Source organism: Scyliorhinus canicula, chromosome 15, assembly GCF_902713615.1.
Source record: "Scyliorhinus canicula chromosome 15, sScyCan1.1, whole genome shotgun sequence".
NCBI classification, from domain to species: Eukaryota; Metazoa; Chordata; class Chondrichthyes; order Carcharhiniformes; family Scyliorhinidae; genus Scyliorhinus; species Scyliorhinus canicula.
Window position 1 is genome coordinate 131945289 of NC_052160.1, and position 20740 is coordinate 131966028.

At 43.1% G+C, this 20740-nt stretch overlaps 1 protein-coding gene across 3 annotated transcripts in view; it reads left to right on the plus strand.

Annotated features, from left to right (window-relative positions):
• Window positions 1-20740, plus strand: part of cttnbp2nlb (CTTNBP2 N-terminal like b) — a 125664-nt gene that overhangs the window by 47299 nt on the left and 57625 nt on the right. For 2 of the 3 annotated variants that reach the window (XM_038819527.1, XM_038819526.1), the window contains exons 3-4: window positions 11545-11775; window positions 18397-18504. In XM_038819527.1, the coding sequence (XP_038675455.1) occupies window positions 11545-11775; window positions 18397-18504 (339 nt within the window). Of the gene's footprint in view, window positions 1-11544; window positions 11777-18396; window positions 18505-20740 lie in introns of all 3 variants that reach the window. The other variant, XM_038819528.1, reaches the window with a different exon arrangement.

Consider the following 20740-nt stretch of genomic DNA (forward strand, 5'->3'; position numbering starts at 1 on the left):
ACTTGTGTGCCAAACAGCATAAGCAACAAGTAATATACAGAGCTAAGCGATTCCACAACAAACACTTCAGATCTAAGCTCTGTAGACCTGCCATATTTAACCGTGAATGGTGGTGGACAACTAAACAACTCACTGGAGGAGGCGGCTCCACAAATATCCACATCATCAATGGAGGAGCCCAGCACATCTGTGCAAAAGACAAGGCTGAAACATCCGCAACAATCTTTAGCCAGAAGTACCAAGTGGATGATCCATCTCGGTCTCCTCTGGAGGTCCCCAGTCTCACAGATGTCAGTCTTTAACCAATACGATTCACTCCACGGGATATCAAGAAACAGCTGAACCCAGTAGATAATGCAAAGGCTATGGGCCTGACAATGTCCCAGGAATAGTACTGAAGACTTGTGCTCCAGAACTTGCGCATCCTTAGCCAAGCTGTTCCAGTACAGCTACAACACTGGCACCTACCCAGCAGCAATGTGGAAAATTGCCCTCATGTGTCCTGTACACAAGGAACAAGACAAAACCAACCCAGCCAATTACCGCCCTCCATCTGCTCTCCATCATCAGCAAAGTGATGGAAGGAGTCATCAACAGTGCTAGCAAGCGGCACTTACTCGGCAATAACCTGCTCATGGACCCTCAGTTTGGGTTCCGCCAGGGTCACTCAGCTTCTGACCTCATTACAGCCTTGGTTCAAGCATGGACAAAAGACCTGAATGCCAGAGGTGTGGTGAGAGTGACAGCCCTTGACATCAAGGCAGCATTTGACCAAGTATGTCATCAAGGAGCCCTAACAAAACTGGAGTCAATGGGAGTTGGGGGAGAGGGGGGGACTCTCCGCTGTATGTAGTCATACCTGGCACAAAGAAAGATGGTTGTGGGGATTGGAGGTTAATCATCTCAACTCCAGGACATCACTACCGGAGTTTCTCAGGGTAGTGTCCTAGGCACAAACATGTTCAGCTGCTTCATCAATGACCTCCCTTCCATGATTGAGGTCAGAAGTGGGGATGTTTACGGATGACTGCACAATTCGCGACGACTCAGATTATGAAGCAGTCCATCTCCAAATGCAGCAAGACCTGGACAATATCCAGGCTTGGGCTGACAACTGCCAGGCAATGACCATCTCCTACAACAGAGGAACTAACCACCGCCCCTTGACATTCAGTGGCATTACCATCACTGAATCCCCACAATCAACATCCTGGGGGTTACCATTGATCAGAAACTGAACTGGACTAGCCACATTAATAATGTGGTTACCAGGGCAGGTCAAAGACTAGGGATCCTACAAGGAGTAACTCACCTCCTGACCCCCCCCCCCCCAAAACCTATCTACAAGGCACAAGTCAGAAGTGTAATGGAATGCTCTCCCCTTACCTCGACGAGTGCAGCTCCCGCAACACTCAAGAAGCTCGACACCATTCAGGACAAAGTAGCCAGTTTGATTGCTTCCCCCATCCACAAACATTCAAACCCTCCACCACTGGCGAACAGTGGCAGCCGTGTGTACCATCTACAAGATGCACTGCAGTAACTCATCAAGGTTCCTTAGACAACACCTTCTAAACCCACGACCACTACCATCTGGAAGGACAAGAGCAGCAGATACCTGGGAACCCACCACCTGAAGGTTCCACTCCAAGTCACTCATCACCCTGACTTGGAAATATATCGCCGCTCCTTCACTGTCGCTGGGGCAACATCTTGGAACTCCCTCTCTAGCAGCACAGTGGGTATATCTACACCTCAAGGACTGCAGCGGTTCAAGAAGGCAACTCGCCACCACCTTCTGAAGGACAACTAGGGATGGGCAATAAATGTTGGCCTAACCAGCGACGCCCAGATCCTGCAAATGAATTTTTTAAAACCCTCATCTAGTGAACTGCATTCGATTTTGGGTATAAAACCTCAGAAAGACAGTGCAGTTTGTCAGACCAGTTTGCAACGACTTGCTTCGTATTTACATAGTTAACAGATAATCTAATTGAGATCTTTAAATGGCAATGGGATTCAATAGGGCACCTACAGAAAAGCTATTTCCTCCAGTGCGGGGTTGTTAAAATTAGAGTTTTATAATTTAGGAGTGAAATCAGGAAGCATGTTTTTCACAGTAGAAATTTCCCTTCACCTTCCCACCCTAAGACTTCGAATGGTAGGTCGAGTGAAATTTTCAACGCCGCGATTGGTGTACTGTTGTTGAGTAAGAATATTGAGAGATAAGGTTAATGGAAGCTACTGGAGTTGAGGTAACTGTTATTTATGACCGATTTTTCAACTGCAGATCGTGACCCACGGGTAAGTGTCAGGAGGATCGCAGAGCAATGGTCGGGGCGTTCCCGATCGCAGGAGAAGCGCCCAACGGCTGCGACCAGCTTTTAAATTGAGAATGCTGGCCGCGACTGGTTTTTTAATGTGAACAATGCAGTCTTCCCGCCAGAAGGGGCAGCAGAGAGCAGGTCATACACCCAGCATGTACACTGACGTCACATTGACATACGTCCGTGCTTTTGGCGTGAAATCACGGAGGAGAGATTCCTCCATTTTCTAGCTGCAAGCAAGCAAGGCAACAGAACTGATCTATGATCTAATTGAATAATGCATCAGCACTGTATTAACTTGCTGAATGAACTTTTGTTCCTATGTTGTCCACCAATAGACGTTACTCAAGCCAAAATGTCAGGAACTAGTGAACTGACCTATGTATGAACTCACACAATGTTTATGCAATATGAATTAGATTTTTCTATCCTTAAAAGAGATATACAAAAACACTCCTACACTTCAGCAGCTGAATAAGAAATTGGCCAAGATTTAGTTCCTTTCCCGAGATTGTCTCGACCCTACCCCCAGAATCATGCCCACTCCAGTGGGTTCAGTTAAATTCTGCCTACTTCATATGATGTAATGTTCCTTAGAAAATAATGGCTTCTATCAAGTTACTGTGAGCAGAGGAAATGGAGATTTGACTGTTAATTCTTTTTAAACTGGAAGACTTGAAATTTCTTTTTGTTTCATTGCTGAGGTATAGCACCCCCAGATTCCTTAATAAATAGAAAGTGATAAATTTCAGATAGGATCGATTAGTGAAGATAATGTTTTTATTGACCAAACCCAAATGAGGGAAATGACAAATCAACTTTAGTCCAATACCATGCAAATATTTTCAACAAGGAATAATTGCTGCAGATAAGTCATCAGCTTAGTCATGGAATTAATCTTCATTGCTGGGTAGATGCCAGTGTTGTAGCTGTACAGGAACAGTCTGGTTAGGGCCGGCGCTAGTTCCAGAGCACGAGTCTTCAGTACTGTTGCCAGAATGCTATTGGGGCCCCATAGCCTTGGCAGCACTGTGATGCTGGGAACCTGCGGAGGAGGCCAAGATTGATCATCCACTCGGCACGTCTGCTTGAAGATGGTTGGAAATGATTCGGCTGTTTCTTTCGCACTGGTGTGCGGGACTTGCCCATCATTGAGGATGGGATATTTGTGAACCCTTCTCCTGCTGTTATAGGTTGAGCATCCCTTACTCGAAACACTTGGGGCCGAGCATATCTCGGATTTTGGAATTTTTCGAAGTTTGGAATACCTGTGTAGGTGTATAGTTGTGAAACATTGCATAGCTAGCGGACCTTGGATGAACACCATGTTATTTTTTACTAGAAGCATGATTGCAGAACTCAAAAAAAAATGTGCGGATTTCAGAACTTTTTGAATTTCAGAATTTTGAATAAAGGGTGCTTAATCTGTAGTTATTTAATTGTTCACCACCATTCGCGACTGGGTGTGGCAGGATTGCAGAATTAGATCTGATCTTCTGACTGGGATCACTTAGCTTGTTTATTACATGCTGTCTCCACTGTTGATCTATGTATCGCAGTCTGTTGATGAATTCGTTCTGTAGCTCAATCTAAACAAAAGCTACATTGGACATCCAAATTAAAAAAGCAGTGCCGAGGGCAGCACGGTGGCGCAGTAGTTAGCATTGCTGCCTACTGCGCTGAGGACCCGGGTTCGAATCCCGGCCCTGGGTCACTGTCCGTGTGGAATTTGCACATTCTCCCCGTGTCTGCGTGGGTTTCACCCCCACAACCCAAAGATGTGCAGGATAGGTAGATTGGCCACTCTAAATTGCCCCTTAATTGGAAAAAATAATTGGGTACTCTAAATTTATTTTTTAAAAAGCAGTGCCGGGTTTAGGAGGCGCGTGCCGTCAGACAAGCAGCATTCTTTAGTTCAGATAACTGAGAAATATGCTCTCCTTGGATTAGCAGTTTATATTAAAAGAGGTTTATATTGATTGCTTTGACTAATGACTGAATGTAACTGGAGAGAATAAGAAGGGATTAGTTTTTTTAAAATTCTGCACTGTTGGAATGAATCTTAAAATCCAATATGGAAACTCATTCCCTGCATAACCCAAATATTTCTGTACAAGATCACTTGCGACTGAACATGAAAAATCAACAAATGAAATTAATGATTTTCAGTCTGTTTCATGTTTTCTCTTGTTCCTTGTACTGCTACTTAGTTGGAATGAGAGCAGTGATAGTAGATTTCATGTTTGTATGAATTTTATTTTTCAGAATAAAATAATATGCAGAATGGTGCTGTCTTGTGAATGCTAGCGCCATATTTAATTTACTGTTTTACCATCACGGGTATTATAGATGACCCCCCCTACAGACATTGCACTCATGCTTGTAGTGATAAAATCTGATCTGAAATTGGGTATGCTTTGATTCACAGATAAAGCAGACTGCCATATTTTATTTCTAACTTGCTCTTTCTCTTTAGCTTCTAAATATTAAAGCAATAGAGATTTGGAAGAGTTGCCTCAAAGGCGATGTATGCGGCAAGAACACTAAATTGGGTGGTAGATGACCACTATGATTGTAATCGCAAGTTTATTTCTCCACTGGGAGCAGTATTCTAGGTGGTTATGAGCCTAAGTGAGTGTATTTGTTGCTGGCTGAAATCCACTGTGAAGTGCAAATTTCTGGCTCATTAGCTTTCCTTCATAATTTACAGCCCTGTAATTGTGCCCACTGGAATTTATATGGATTTTATTTGTCCCGGAAATTTGCTATGCTTTTAGTTTTTGGCTCATGCAAGAATGCATTTTTTTAAAAGCCACAACCTGATAAATACAACCAAAACCCTGAATTATTTTCCATGACCAAATTCCAGTACCCTACCATTTTATTTTAAAAAGCATCGGCTAGTGTTTTAGGATTTTTTCCCCTCAAGTTATAACAATTATAAGAACATAAGAACTAGGAGCAGGAGTAGGCCATCTGGCCCCTCGAGCCTGCTCTGCCATTCAATTAGATCATGGCTGATCTTTTGTGGACTCAGCTCCACTTTCCGGCCCGAACACCATAACCCTTAATCCCTTTATTCTTCAAAAAACTATCTACCTTTACCTTAAAAACATGTAATGAAGGAACCTCAACTGCTTCACTGGGCAAGGAATTCCATAGATTCACAACCCTTTGGGTGAAGAAGTTCCTTCTAAACTCAGTCCTAAATCTACTTTCCCTTATTTTGAGGCTATGTCCCCTAGTTCTGCTGTCACCCGCCAGTGGAAACAACCTGCCCGCATCTATCCTATCTATTCCCTTCATAATTTTAAATGTTTCTATAAGATCCCCCCTCATCCTTCTAAATTCCAACGTGTACAGTCCCAGTCTACTCAACCTCTCCTCATAATCCAACCCCTTCAGCTCTGGGATTAACCTAGTGAATCTCCTCTGCACACCCTCCAGCGCCAGTACGTCCTTTCTCAAGTAAGGAGACCAAAACTGAACACAATACTCCAGATGTGGCCGCACTAACACCTTATACAATTGCAACATAACCTCCCTAGTCTTAAACTCCATCCCTCTAGCAATGAAGGACAAAATTCCATTTGCCTTCTTAATCACCTGTTGCACTTGTAAACCAACCTTCTGTGACTCATGCACTAGCACACCCAAGTCTCTCTGAACAGCGGCATGCTTTAATATTTTATCGTTTAAATAATAATCCCGTTTGCTGTTATTCCTACCAAAATGGATAACTTCACATTTGTCAACATTGTATTCCATCTGCCAGACCCGAGCCCATTCACTTAACCTATCCAAATCCCTCTGCAGACTTCCAGTATCCTCTGCACTTTTCGCTTTACCACTCATCTTAGTGTCATCTGCAAACTTGGACACATTGCCCTTGGTCCCCAACTCCAAATCATCTATGTAAATTGTGAACAATTGTGGGCCCAACACGGATCCCTGAGGGACACCACTAGCTACTGATTGCCAACCAGAGAAACACCCATTTATCCCAACTCTTTGCTTTCTATTAATTAACCAATCCTCTATCCATGCTACTACTTTACCATTAATGCCATGCATCTTTATCTTATGCAGCAACCTTTTGTGTGGCACCTTGTCAAAGGCTTTCTGGAAATCCAGATATACCACATCCATCGGCTCCCCGTTATCTACTGCACTGGTAATGTCCTCAAAAAATTCCACTAAATTAGTTAGGCATGACCTGCCTTTTACGAACCCATGCTGCGTCTGCCCAATGGGACAATTTCTATCCAGATGCCTCGCAATTTCTTCCTTGATGATGGATTCCAGCATCTTCCCTACTACCAAAGTTAAGCTCACTGGCCTATAATTTCCTGCTTTCTGCCTACCTCCTTTTTTAAACAGTGGCGTCACGTTTGCTAATTTCCAATCCACCGGGACCACCCCAGAGTTTAGTGAATTTCAGTAATTATCACTAGTGCATCTGCAATTTCCCTAGCCATCTCTTTTAACACTCTGGGATGCATTCCATCAGGGCCAGGAGACTTGTCTACCTTTAGCCCCATTAGCTTGCCCATCACTACCTCCTTAGTGATAACAATCCTCTCAAGGTCCTCACCAGTCATAGCCTCATTTCTATCAGTCGCTGGCATGTTATTTGTGTCTTCCACTGTGAAGACCGACCCAAAAAACCTGTTCAGTTCCTCAGCCATTTCCTCATTTCCCATTATTAAAACTCCCTTCTCATCCTCTAAAGGACCAATATTTACCTTAGCCACTCTTTTTTGTCTTATATATTTGTAAAAACTTTTACTGTCTGTTTTTATATTCTGAGTAAGTTTACTCTCATACTCTATCTTACTCTTCTTTATAGCTTTTTTAGTAGCTTTCTGTTGCCTCCTAAAGATTTCCCAGTCCTCTAATCTCCCAGCAATCTTTGCCACTTTATATGCTTTTTCCTTCAATTTGATACTCTCCCTTATTTCCTTAGATATCCACGGTCGATTTTCCCTCTTTCTTCCGTCCTTCCTTTTTGTTGGTATAAACCTTTGCTGAGCACTGTGAAAAATCGCTTGGAAGGTTCTCCACTGTTCCTCAACTGTTCCACCATAAAGTCTTAGCTCCCAGTCTACCTTAGCTAGTTCTTCTCTCATCCCCTTGTAATCTCCTTTGTTTAAACACAAAACACTAGTATTTGATTTTACTTTCTCACCCTCCATCTGTATTTTAAATTCCACCATATTGTGATCGCTCCTTCCGAGAGGATCCCTAACTATGAGATCATGAATCAATCCTGTCTCATTACACAGGACAAGATCTAGGACCGCTTGTTCCCTCGTAGGTTCCATAACATACTGTTCTAGGAAACTATCGCGGATACATTCTATAAACTCCTCCTCAAGGTTGCCTTGACCGACCTGGTTAAACCAATCGACATGTAGATTAAAATCCCCCATGATAACTGCTGTACCATTTCTACATGCATCAGCATGTAGAAGTAATCCATATAGCCAAGAGTTCAAACCTATTTAACGTGTATACTGCTGGGTATTTTGGAACTATTTGGACAGGACATTGTGTGGAGATGAAACTGCTGTTCATTATCTTTTCATCATTAGGCACTCATCTGATATCTGTGCTGCAGAATTATAGCTCTGTAGTGAAAATTACACAATTTATATTGTGGGGCAGTTGCTATAGCACCAGGAACCACAACCTATATATAACTTCTGTAATTTTCCTTCCCTGTACATAGCAAGTTTGAGTAATCAGCACACCTTGGCCAAATGAGTTAGCAGCCACTCATGACAAGTGCTCACATTGTCCTCTGGAGTGACTGATTTGTAGTGGGCATGATCTAAACCAGTTTCACTAAAGATTCCACCCAAAACTTCCTTATTTCCTTCTCCAGAAGCCACTGAGTGTTTCCAACATTCTCTGTTTTGCATCCAGATAAGTAGCATATACAGTATTTTGCTTTTTGTTCAATAAATTAAAACCAGTTCTTTTCCAGGTTGCCTCTAATGAGAAAACGTGATAAACTTGATAGTGCAGCTGCTATCAGCAACAACATATTAAAACGTTTGCAACCAGTGTGAGAAGGTGCTAAGGTAGACTGGGAGCTAAGACTTTATGGTGGAACAGTTGAGGAACAGTGGAGAACCTTCCAAGCGATTTTTCACAGTGCTCAGCAAAGGTTTATACCAACAAAAAGGAAGGACGGAAGAAAGAGGGAAAATCGACCGTGGATATCTAAGGAAATAAGGGAGAGTATCAAATTGAAGGAAAAAGCATATAAAGTGGCAAAGATTGCTGGGAGATTAGAGGACTGGGAAATCTTTAGGAGGCAACAGAAAGCTACTAAAAAAGCTATAAAGATATAGTCATAAATAGTGAAAACAATAAACTTGTCTGCGCATATTTTGCCTTCTGTTGTTCTATGGAATCCACCCTACAACATAAAGGGTGCAAATTCCAACTGGAACTTCAGCTGACAATGCAGATCCAGTGTTGTGCAATGGAAGCATATAAATGGTTCGGACAGAATCCCGAGAAGATTGAAACTACCGTAATTAGCAGTCAGTTGAACAGCCTTGTCGTTTTTTTTGGTGACGGAAAGTGATACAAGTGCTTTATATTCCAGTGGCGATTCTAATCACAGTAAATAGTGGAGAGAAAACGAGTCTCTGCTACGAGAATTTTAGGCGATGATGGTGATGCAGAGATTGAAACGATATAATTTGGGGGAACAAGTAATCAAAATAAAGTATGCATAGCAGCAGAATAAAACTGAAGTGTGGTGCAGGTCTGGACCCATTCAGTTATGATTCAATTCCACTGTTAATGACAGGAGTTGAGATGATACACGAGTTATCATGTTTTCTAACACAATGCCTTTATTTTTCAAATTGTCCTGCAAAATTGTTGAACGTTATGCACGCTCTCTAAATTAGTCTTGTAAAAATAAAGGCAGTTATAAATGATTCCTTTTAAAAGGAAAGATTATTGCCTAAAATATTATTTGTGAAGCTGTTTGTGTCATGCCCTATTGACCAAGGAAGCAGTGCAATTAAAAACCCTTTACATTTCAGTAGTACTTTCTGGTTTGTGGCAAACTGAATGTTTTATAACCACCTGTTCTGGATACTGCTAGCTGTATTTACCTTGTAAGAACTCCTCATTTTTAATCTTCTCAGAATGCCGCTCCTCTGCAACCATTCTTGGACACTGCAAGCATCATCTTCGCAACCACTATCTCAGGCTGAACCAACTAATGTCATACTCGTGTCTATCAATTTCCAACTCTAAATTCACCAGATCCCTGAGGTGACTTACTTCTACCCTTGGCACACTGTCTCTGCACTACCTCAGTCCGCTCGACACCAAAACCTTATATTTATGGCATTTGTCACATTATCACAATCCCAACCAATCGGTTATGTAAATAGTGAAATCTACCTTAAAGCAGGAAAGTCTAGAATGTTGCCTTCAAATTCCAGAACAGTGTACAATTATGCTTGTTTGTAAAGCTGGATGTCTGACAGTGACTTTAAGTGCACCTTAATTATGCTAAATATATCTACATCTCACTGGCATTCACTTGCAACACGGGAACAAAACAATTAACCAAGTCAAAAATTCAGCAAAAAACTAGCACTAACCAAAGAGATAAGTTACAGATTGTTAGTATTTTTAATTTTCTCTTGCATACTTGGAAGAAAGCAAATGGTGCGCTCAAGCTTAATGTGACAATTGGTGCACTGTATCACATTCTAATTAAGTTCTGATAAAACGTCATTGACCTCTAATCCCAGATGCTGCCTGATCTGAGTGTTTCCAACATTTTCTGCCATGATTTCTTGTAGCACGTGCTTCTTTTAGAGTGAAGCAATTGTTTCCAAATTAACCACAGTGTCACAAAGTAGATTTTGCTCTTGCCGATGGAGCTACTCAGAATGGTGCTGTTCAAACAGCATTTAATTTAGCGCAACATTTGCCTTTTAAAGTGTGGCACTGAATGGCAAGCACAGGAAGTTGAAGAGATGACCAAAGAAGAGGATTTTAAGGATGGCTATTTAAGTCAGCAGAGAGGCAACAAGGCAAATGACAACTAGATTGAGAATTCCAAGGGGAAAAGGTGAGTGGCTGAACAAGCAATCACCAGTGCAGTGGGAACAAACAGCAAGTAGTCTCAGGTTAGAAAAGACAGGAAGAGATCATTAGAAATTGACATTCGAAGGCATGGACAAGAATTTTGAAATTATGTGCTGGGACTTGTTGTATTTTGAGAGACAGGATTAAAGAAACAGTTTGTAACTCTTGGGCACGATTCAGCAGACTTGAGTTGAAGTCCGTTGAATGGAACGTTTAGTAGAATGTTTCTCCGTGCCTGCAGCACCAAGAAACATAGCTTGCCAGCAAGAAAGACTCCTCGCAGATTGGAGCTCTATTTTGGAAGGCTGCCCTGATCTCTTAGTGCCATCCGACACTGGCAGTGTCAGGCTGCTAGTGCCAAGGTGCCCAGATGCCAGGGGGAGTACCAGGTGCCACCCTGCCCTGTCCTCGACCACCCTTGGGTCTCCAATGGCCTGGGAGATGCCTCCTCCCACCCCATCAATTCTGTTATGCCTGGTCCAAGTTTGTCTGGACTAGTACTAAATGGCACGGTCTCATGGGCGCAGCTGTTGAGTCCCGGTTGAATCCGTAAACGTATATTTAAATGTACGGCTCATTTAAATATACTGATCCGGATCACGCCCAGTGAGGACGAGATCCAGATCGCGTTGTCAGGCAGGATTCTGTTGAATCTCGCGTTGCAAATCTCGCAAGAGACCTCTTGTGAGATCCAACGGTCTTGTCCTCTGCACATGACAATTGCTGCTCGATCGATTGTAGATTTTAAGGTGAGATTAAAAGATATGGAGCAAAGGCAGGTATAGGGTATATTGAGTTAGATCATAGATTAGTTAAGATCTAATTCAATGGCAGAACAGGCTCATGAAAAAATGTTGAGACTTGGATAGATATTTATGGAAATAGGACATTGGGAGAGAGTTTTTTTTAACTAGGGTTCTCTGATGGTTGGGCTGTCTGGTCCTATATTTTCTGACATATTTTATTTCTTTTTCAATTTAAAAAAATATATTAATATCCTGATAGCAAGTGTTCATGTGGAATAGCATTAAACTCGGGGTCAAACTAACATTTTAAAATTCTAAATGTTCCCTGGATTTGGTTGCAGGCACAGCACCGAGATCGTTTTATCCAAGAGCGCTATGGAAAATATGACATCAGTGACCCATTCCTTGCTCTGCAGAGGGATTGTGAGTCGATCAGAGATGGAAATCATGGTGACAACCAACCTGTATGCACCAACCCGCTGTCAGTGCTCAAAGTAGTGATGACACAGTGCAAGACAATGCAAGAACGAATGGTATCTCAGTTGGCTGCTGCAGAGAGCAGACACCGAAAGGTATTGTAAAATGTTGCATTGCATGTACCTCGTTTTTAGCATTCAGAACATTTTGAAGAACTTGGAGGGTTACACATAACAGGGGCATTGCAGTAAGCATGGTTGGTCTTGACAGAGGACCAGCACAAATGCAACTAGCTGAATAGCCACCTCTTGTGTTGTAGCTGCTTTGATTTCACATCCTTCTGTTGGCATTCTGTTTCTGATACTAAATCTAATATTAGATCAAATTGAAGCACAAATTAACAAAAGACATTTGCTAATTGAACACAATAGTTTGCTTTAGAATTGAAAGTCTGCAGATTCATGATTTCTCCTCCTTCTATTTTCTTGGTACATCTCTCTGTCATGAGCCGCGAAGCAAGCAAGTATATTGTTCCCAGTCAGTTAACCTGTGTAACTACAAAGGTTTACCAGAAAGCAACAATAAGGATGGGATGAATCATCTTTGAAGTTCCCGCCTATACTTTCTCTTCTTTCGGGATAAAGATTTACTCTTAATCAGGATGTAATTGTTTGGGGAACTTCAGAAGTGAAAAACCATGGGCGGGGTTCTCCGATAATGGGGCTAAGTGTTGACGCCGTTGTAAACGCCGGAGCTTTTTACAGTGGTGTCATCTGGCCACTAGGAGCAACGATCCTGCGCCGCACAAGAGGCCAGCATGGCACTGGAGTGGTTCATGCAGCTCCAGCTGCTGATACGTGCCCCAGCACAGCTGGCGTGGGTCCGTGCATGTGCGCAACGGCCGGCGCATGCACGTGGGTTGCCATCCCCACACAACATGGCGGAGCCATACAGGGGCCGGGCACAGAGGGACATAGGCCCCCTCTGGAATTAGCTCGCCCACCAATCGATTGTCCCTGATCGGAGGCCTGGCCACAGTGGAGGCCCCCCCCCTCCGGAGTTGGATCCTCCCTTTCCCCCCCCCCCAAAAACCAGGTCAGTCCCCGCAGCCAGACGGCGAGGTCCCGCCTTCTATAGGGACCATCCATAAATATGTAATTGCTCGGGAAACTACTTTAATTCTCCTCCAATCCAGCTGTTGTCAGAGGTAAAGCTTTCATTTACCGTCGCTTCAGCAGATGCCTCAGTTCCTTTTTCTGGTTACTTTTCCAATGCTCGCTAGTTTATTTCTTTAGCACAAGACATTATGATGTCCACTGTAGATTCTTCCACTAAATTCAGAGGAGGCAATCTTCCAATTTATGTTCCCTCAAAATTCAAACTGAGATTAAGCCACACGCACATTCCACACAGTGAATGATGAAGTTAGTTTTTTCCTTCTACTTACAGCACAGGCCCAGGCTAACTATCATTTACTTTCGCCATAGTGCAACCACGCCCAGGTCTAAACTGCAACTACTGATGGTCTTGCATCACTTTATATAGCCTCAACCAATTTCAGTCTTTGTTGGTGCAGGTTTAATGGGTCGAAGGGCCTCTTGTGAGGGCCTCTTGTGTACTCTATGGTTATATTCTATGAAGTTTTGTTTTCTTAAAATCAAGGCGAGTTAATTTCCTATGATTCCCCTTTCTGATTCCATTTCATTTTCAGTTTCACAAGTTATGTCACGCACTGTTATAAGTTTCTCCACCTGCTGTTTTACAGCTCTTATCTTTTCCATTCTGACCTTTTTAAGTGCATAATTCCTAACTTGTTTACATACATTCGCCATATTTTCTACAGATAAAATGTTTGTTTAAAAACTACAAGTTATATTCTAAAACACATGAACCATAAACTAGGTGCCTGGATTTTCATCCTTGTGGTGGTTAGTGGGAGTCAGGAAAATTCCCAGCTCGGCCTGCCACTTCCAAGAGAAAATGCCCACAAAGGCAGGATCTTTGGAGGAGGACAGTTTGAACTGCCTTTTAAAAGATAATCACATGCAGACAGGATTCACAAATCCCCTGAGGGGCTCTGAATCTTGACTCTTTACAAACTTGGCCTGAAAAATGCAGAAGACAAGTAGGACATGTCTATCCTATTCCTTTTTCTGTTGTTTGTTAAGTGATAAATATTGGCCAGGACACAGTAAACATCCATGCCTTCTGTGTAATTCTAGTAATCTGTGTACCACTTCATGTGTAGCACGGTAGCATTGAGGATAGCACAATTGCTTCACAGCTCCAGGGTCCCAGGTTTGATTCCGTTTTGGGTCACTGTCTGCACATCCTCCCTGTGTGTGCATGGGTTTCCTCTGGGTGCTCCAGTTTCCTCCCACAGTCCAAAGATGTGCAGGTTAGGTGGATTGGCCATGATAAATTGCTCTTAATATCCAAAATTGCCCTTAGTGTTGGGTGGGGTTACTGGGTTATGGGGATAGGGTGGAGGTGTTGACCTTGGGTGGTAGGGTGCTCTTTCCAAGAGCCGGTGCAGACTTGATGGGCCAAATGGCCTCCTGCATTGTAAATTCTGTTCTATGATGTGTAGCCATGAGTTTTGTATAGTTTTTTTTCGTGTTTTGATTATATAAACATCATTAAGTCAATCTAACTTTTACAATTCCAGAACGTAGAAGGGTGCTGCACTGATTTTTGTAGATGGCCTCTTTGCAGTAACTGTTCATGAATTTGCAGTAACTGTAAGTTCAAGTAAAGAGACAAAATTACATCCAATAGTTGCAACAGAAAATTCCACTTTAATAATATATTGAAGCCCTCACGGCTGTTCTCCCATAAATTATATTAATCATGCATTCACTGTAAATAGTATAAGCTAAAAGATCTCATCATTAACTGCAAAATGCTGACTAAGTGATGATCTCAATTGTGCAATGGGAATTAATCCCAAAGGACAGCACTAGATGTATACTCATATGTTTGATCAGGCATTTAGTTATCTGTGAATCAAGCTATTGCCAATGCTAATGGGGTGAAGTACATCTCGAGATAAACTTCCCACTGAAGTTTAAATATCTGCAGTCATTGTGATTCAGAATCTATATTATGGGAAGATGGTAGACCAGTGTTCTTTCCTTTTTAATTAACCTAGTAAAGATGCGTGTTCTATATTTATTACTTTTGAAGGCCATAGTCAGAGTTTCCAAGATATCTGTTCAGCCGTGGGCTGAACCTCCACCCTATCCCCATAACCCAGTAACCCCACCCAACACTAAGGGCAATTTTGGATACTAAGAGCAATTTATCATGGTAGTCTATCCATCTGCTATTACATAAGATCGCCCCTACATCCACAAAATGACTCAAGTCGAGCACAGGGACATAACTATGTTATTCAGTCAAATCATGACTCATTTGTATCTTAACTCCATTTACCCATGTTGGTTCTGTAAGCTATACGTACCCTTGGCACATTGATATTTTCTTATTGACCCAGTCTCAAACTTTTGGGAATGATGTTTTGGGTGAGGGGGGAGGTTGGTTCCATATTTCTAATATTCCTAATATGAGCCCTGAACAACCTAGCTTTAATTTGAAGTTTGAAGTCCCCTACCACGCAGCTCATTTAGATCGCCTCTTAATCTGTACTCAAGGAATACAGGCCTATTCTAACCCAGCATTGCCAACATCCAATGAATGCAGAAAAAATATTTTAACCCAGTTGTCATTCTGGTGAATATGTGCTTAACCATCTTCTATCCTTCCTGAAGTCGCAGAACTGAGCACAATACTGTAAATGAAGTCTGAACTAGAGTTTCATATAACTGACAAAACATTTATATTTTGTCAAAACATTTATACCTTTGTATTTAAGCCACCTTGATGTTAAAAAACTTAATTCCATTTGCCTGTGCAAATTTTTTTTTGTACTTCTGCACTAGCTTTTTGTGACCGTTTGTACTGGGATCCTTAAATTTCTCTGCACCTCCACATTCTTAACTTCTCACCATTTACAACATTCTCTGATCTATCTTTCTTGGATGACCTCACTGGTCAGCAACTGGCTGGGCATTCACTCAATTTCCCCACACCACTTAATTTTCAGAGTACTTGGATAAGATTAACTATTCTGCAACCAAAAAGAAAAACAGACAGCCTGCTTCCAGACTGATGCCCAGACTATTGGATCATCTTTGAGGATGTTCACGGAGGCTAGTTGTCTGAATGTGGCTTTCTTGGTTCCATCCTCTCCTTTGTGGTGATGCTTTTGGCTCATTCTCAGATCTTCCACTGATGTATTTTAGGTTGTAATCTCACTGTGATAGCTCTTGGACAGAACCTTGTACTCTTCATCATCCCCACCAGCACATTCAGATTACAATCGTCTATGACCATTACCACTCATAACTGGTTTTATTTTGGAAACATTATTGAAAGCTTAAATACTAGACTTGTTTTAGCCTGGTATTATCTGACGTAAGTTGTCATCTGATGGGTGTATTTTAAGAAAGTTAAATGGCACTAATGATAAGTATTCAGTATTCTGAACTCTTATTCCCTTTAAATGCTCTTTGACTATTTTCATAGAATAAATGTTGAGCACAGCTTCTGAATGCTTACACAATAGTTCATATGTACATTTCATAATGCCATAACCCAATGTGAGAAATGGTTAAATTGAGTATTTTCTTTAAATTTTGATAGTCATTTTTATTTTTAACTTTTTTGGGTGAGCAGAAATGTTGCAATTTCAGAAAGTCTATTGCCTAGATCACTGTTACTTGTGACCAGAATAGCCCAACTGAGGTCTGCTCATCTCCACCAATACTGAGGGCAGTGGGAATATTTGTTGAATGAAAATTAGTTGTTTTTTTAAACTTCCATTTTTTTTTTTTTTCATTTTTTTTTTGAAGTTTTTTATTTAACACAAATTTGTAACAGTTACAGAGAGAAAAATGGCCCTGTGCAAAGAGCCTTAACATAGTGAAAACGAACAGTGGGAAAGAATAAACATGTTAATAAGTGTTGATGCCAAAGATCCTTCCATAAGGCACTTTCCCTGCCAGCTCTGTTTGCCCATGCCACACGTGTTCAACTAAACTAACGTGGCCCTAACCCTCTTCTCCCTCCCCGCCCCCCCTCCGCCTGGTCTCCCCTACTCCCCAAGGCCTGACCTGCCAGGTCAGCCCTGCGCTTGGCCCTAGCCCGCCCCCCCCCCCCTCCGATCTCCCTGGTGCCCCCTGACCTACGCTAGTCACACTGACCCCTGCCCTTGGCGCCTACCTGTCTCCCGTCCCAGGGCTCAGGCCCTCCCCCCACACGCCAGGGACCCATTAACCTAATTGTATCCCACCGAGCCCTTTCAAGTCCCGTGACTAGCCCCTAGCCCATCCCCCTATCAGAGGCCCCGATCTCGCGCCAAAAGGTACCAAGCACAGGCCCCCCCCCCCCCCATTGCAATCCCCCCAAAGGACCCTAAACAGTGCGCCCTCCAGCCCCCACTCTCTGTCCAGGCTGAAAACAATCTTGGATAAAACATTACAGTACAGGATAGTATAGTTTTAAACTTCCATTTTTAGTTGCATGCAAGGTTGTAGCACAAGCAGCTGACAACAAGAGTAGTTATGGAGCTCCGCTCCTTTTGAGGGATACTTTAGGCAAAGGAGGATAAGTATGGGAAGGATGACGCAGTAATTTAGACACTGGCCTTTCATCGCTGGAACTTGGCCTTAAAACTGATGTGATAAGCAACTGCTAGCTTGAAGGAAATCTGGACCCAGTTAGCACTCAAAGGCAAACTCCGTCAGAGGAAGTGGCTAGTGTGGGAAATGGAAAAATGCTACACTGATTCAGCAGAGTCTTACTGAGACACACTGGGGCAGAGTAAGAGGAACTATGCTCCTACATAAGACCTTGGAAAAACTAACTTGCAGTGCTTGTTTCTCATCATTTCTCAGCACTGGCGGGGAGGTGGAAAGGAGAATTTCAGTGCAAACTGTTTGCTAAACACAAGCATGTGACTGGATCTGACTCCAGTCACAATTAAATTATACATGATTGCTAACTTGAGGACGCCTTCTAAATTTGCATAAAAACTTAAAAGCAAAATGCCCCACAGATGTCTAATTTAAAAGAATCATTACCAACCAACATCACAACGTTATCCCATCGTTTGTGGGACCTTGCTGTGCACATATTAGTTGTTGTATTTCCTATGTTATAGCAGTGACAACACTTTAACAGTACATTGTTAGCTGTAACGTGCTTTGGGATGTCCTGAGGCCATGAAAGGTACTATTTTATGAAAACAAAACACTTCTTTCCACTCATCACAATGGGGTGTGTGTGAATGTGCCATTTTAAGAAACATGGGAGAGAAAATTGCGGAATCAACGTTTCGGATGAAATAAACTTGTATAAAATATGGTTCGGCCCCATCTAAAGTATTGTGTCCAATCTGAAATGAAAATCGCTTATTGTCACGAGTAGGCTTCAATTAAGTTACTGTGAAAAGCCCCTAGTCGCCACATTCCGGCACCTGTCTGGGAAGGCTGGTACGGGAATCGAACCGTGCTGCTGGCCTGCTTTAAAAGCCAGTGATTTAGCCCAGTGAGCTAAACCATAAAATCTGGGCAGCACACTTTAGGAAGGATGTGAAGGAATTACTGAAGTTTTTGACATAATAGTTAACGAGCATATTTCAGATAAAACATGCATCTGGATGGGTTTCAAGAGCTCTGTTGTTTTTGATGATTGAGGTGGTTGCTTTTTTATAGGTTATTCTGGACCTAGAAGAAGAGAGGCGAAGACATGCCCAGGACACAGCTGAAGGGGATGATGTGACCTACATGTTGGAGAAAGAACGTGAGCGACTCACTCAACAGGTATGAAGAATCTTTGCTTATGTGTCTCCTTTGTATGAATCCTGTTCAAACAAATAGTGGTTAGCTCTGCTGCCTCACAGCGCCAGGGACCCAGGTTCATAGAATTTATAATGCAGAAGAAGGCCATTTGGCCCATCGAGTCTGCGCTGGCCCTTAGAAAGAGCACCTTACAAAGCCCACACCTCCACCCTATCCCCACAACCCCACTTAACCTTTTTTTGGACACTAAGGGCAATTTAGAATAGCCATCCACGTAACCTGCACATCTTTGGGCTGTAGGAGGGTACCAGAGGAAACCCACGCAGACACAGGAAGAACGTGCAGACTCCGCACAGACATTGATCCAAGCTGGGAATCAAACCTGGAGCTGTGAACCAACTGTGCTACCTTGCTGTCAATTCTGGACTTGGGTGACTGTCTGTGCTGCGTTTGTAGGTTCTCTGCGTGGGTTACGTCCAGGTGCTCTGGTGTCCTCCCACAGTCCAAGGATGTGTAGGTTAGGGGATTAGCCATGCTAAATTGCCCCTTGGTGTCCAAAGATTTGTAAACTATGTTAATGGGGTCATTGGGATTGGAGGGGGGGGGGGGAAATGCTGGAGTGGAGTGCTCTGTCAAAGTTGGTGCAGACTCGATGAGCACTGTATTTTTGAGAAGAGAAGATTCACACACTATGAGCGCGGTTCCACGGCCACATTGTGCTCTTGCTTGAGCACAACGCGGCCAGAGAATACCGGAAAGGCTTCCAACGGGCTATGCGCCTCCCGGGATTCTCCGAAGTCCTGTGAGACATTGGAATCTGAATCCTGCCCCAAATGGGCAGGACCGAATGACGCTCGCGGAAGTAGATCATAAACCTACTGATGGCCTACCTGCGTGGGAGCCACCGGCCTGCCTCGATTCTTCGGACTCCCCAGCGGGTGCAGATTAGTGTTGATCCACAACAACGTGGACGCGGAACAGCACCCCGGGGGTGTCTCCCGGAGGGTAAGTGCAGGGTGGCTCCCTGGCCTTTCGCCTGGAATGTGGGCACCTTGGCACTGCCCAGCTGGAACTGCCTACGTGCCAGGGTGGCACTGGCAAGGGGGACCATGTCTGTGAAATGAGGGTGGGGGGGGGGTTGAAGAGTGGGGGAATGCAGAGCAGGTATGTAGCGGAATCTGGGAGGTTGGGGGAGATGATGGGTGGGGGTCCTAGAAGAGAGGGGATTCTATAAGGCGTTTGGGGGGGCCTGAAGAGGGGGAAACCTCTGGGGGCCCATAGCGGGGTATCCTCACTTCGGGGGTGTGGGGTAGTGTCCGTGTGTGTAGGGGGTGACATTGTCCATGGGTGGGGTGTGTGGGGGACCCACAAACTCACTTGGAGATTGGGACACCCTTTCAAATTGGCAGCCCGATCTCTTGAATTCAGCTTCCCCAGTGCTAAAAAAAAATTCTAAATGTGAGCTAAACCTGTGAGAAACTCCCCAGGGCCCAGAAAGTGACTAAATGTCATTGAAACATCGAAATTTTGGGGTAGAAGCAAACCCACCAATATTAGGTGTCAGCACAATGACACAAGTGGTTATCAAATTTATGAAAGCAGAAACTGCAGATGCTGGAGGTCTGAAATAACCAATCAAGCAACATATTTGGGGAGAGAAACAGCGTTAACGTTTTGGGTCACTGAACTTTGAGCAGAACAGAATGTTCATTGTGTTCCTCTTCCCCACAGATGCTGCCTGACCTGCAGCATTTTGTGTTTCTGTTAGCATTTAAACCTAATAGCTTTCTATTAATCGAGGCTGACCTAATTACAGATCAGAAGAAATGAGAGCAGTCAGCCATTTTGGAGCCTCAAGCCTCCTGCACCAGTGAATAAAATCATGGCTGATCTGATTGTGGCCTTAATTCTACTTGTTGCCCATAACCCTTGACTCCCTTGTAACTTAAAAACCTGTCTAACTCGGCCTTGGATATATTCAATTACTCAGCCTCCACGGCTTTCTGTGGAATAGAATTCCAAAGACTAATGAGCCTCTGAGAGAATAAATGATTTCTCATCTGTCTTTTAATAGGAGGCCCTTATTTTGAAACTGCGTCCCCTAATTCTAGATTCCTCCACAAAGGGAAATATCCTCCTGGCATCTACCCTGTTAAGCTCTCTCAGAATCTTGTATGTTTCCGTAAGATTGCTTCTCATTCTTATAACCTCCAATGAGTATAGGCCCAACCTGCTCAAACCATTATCCAGAACCAGC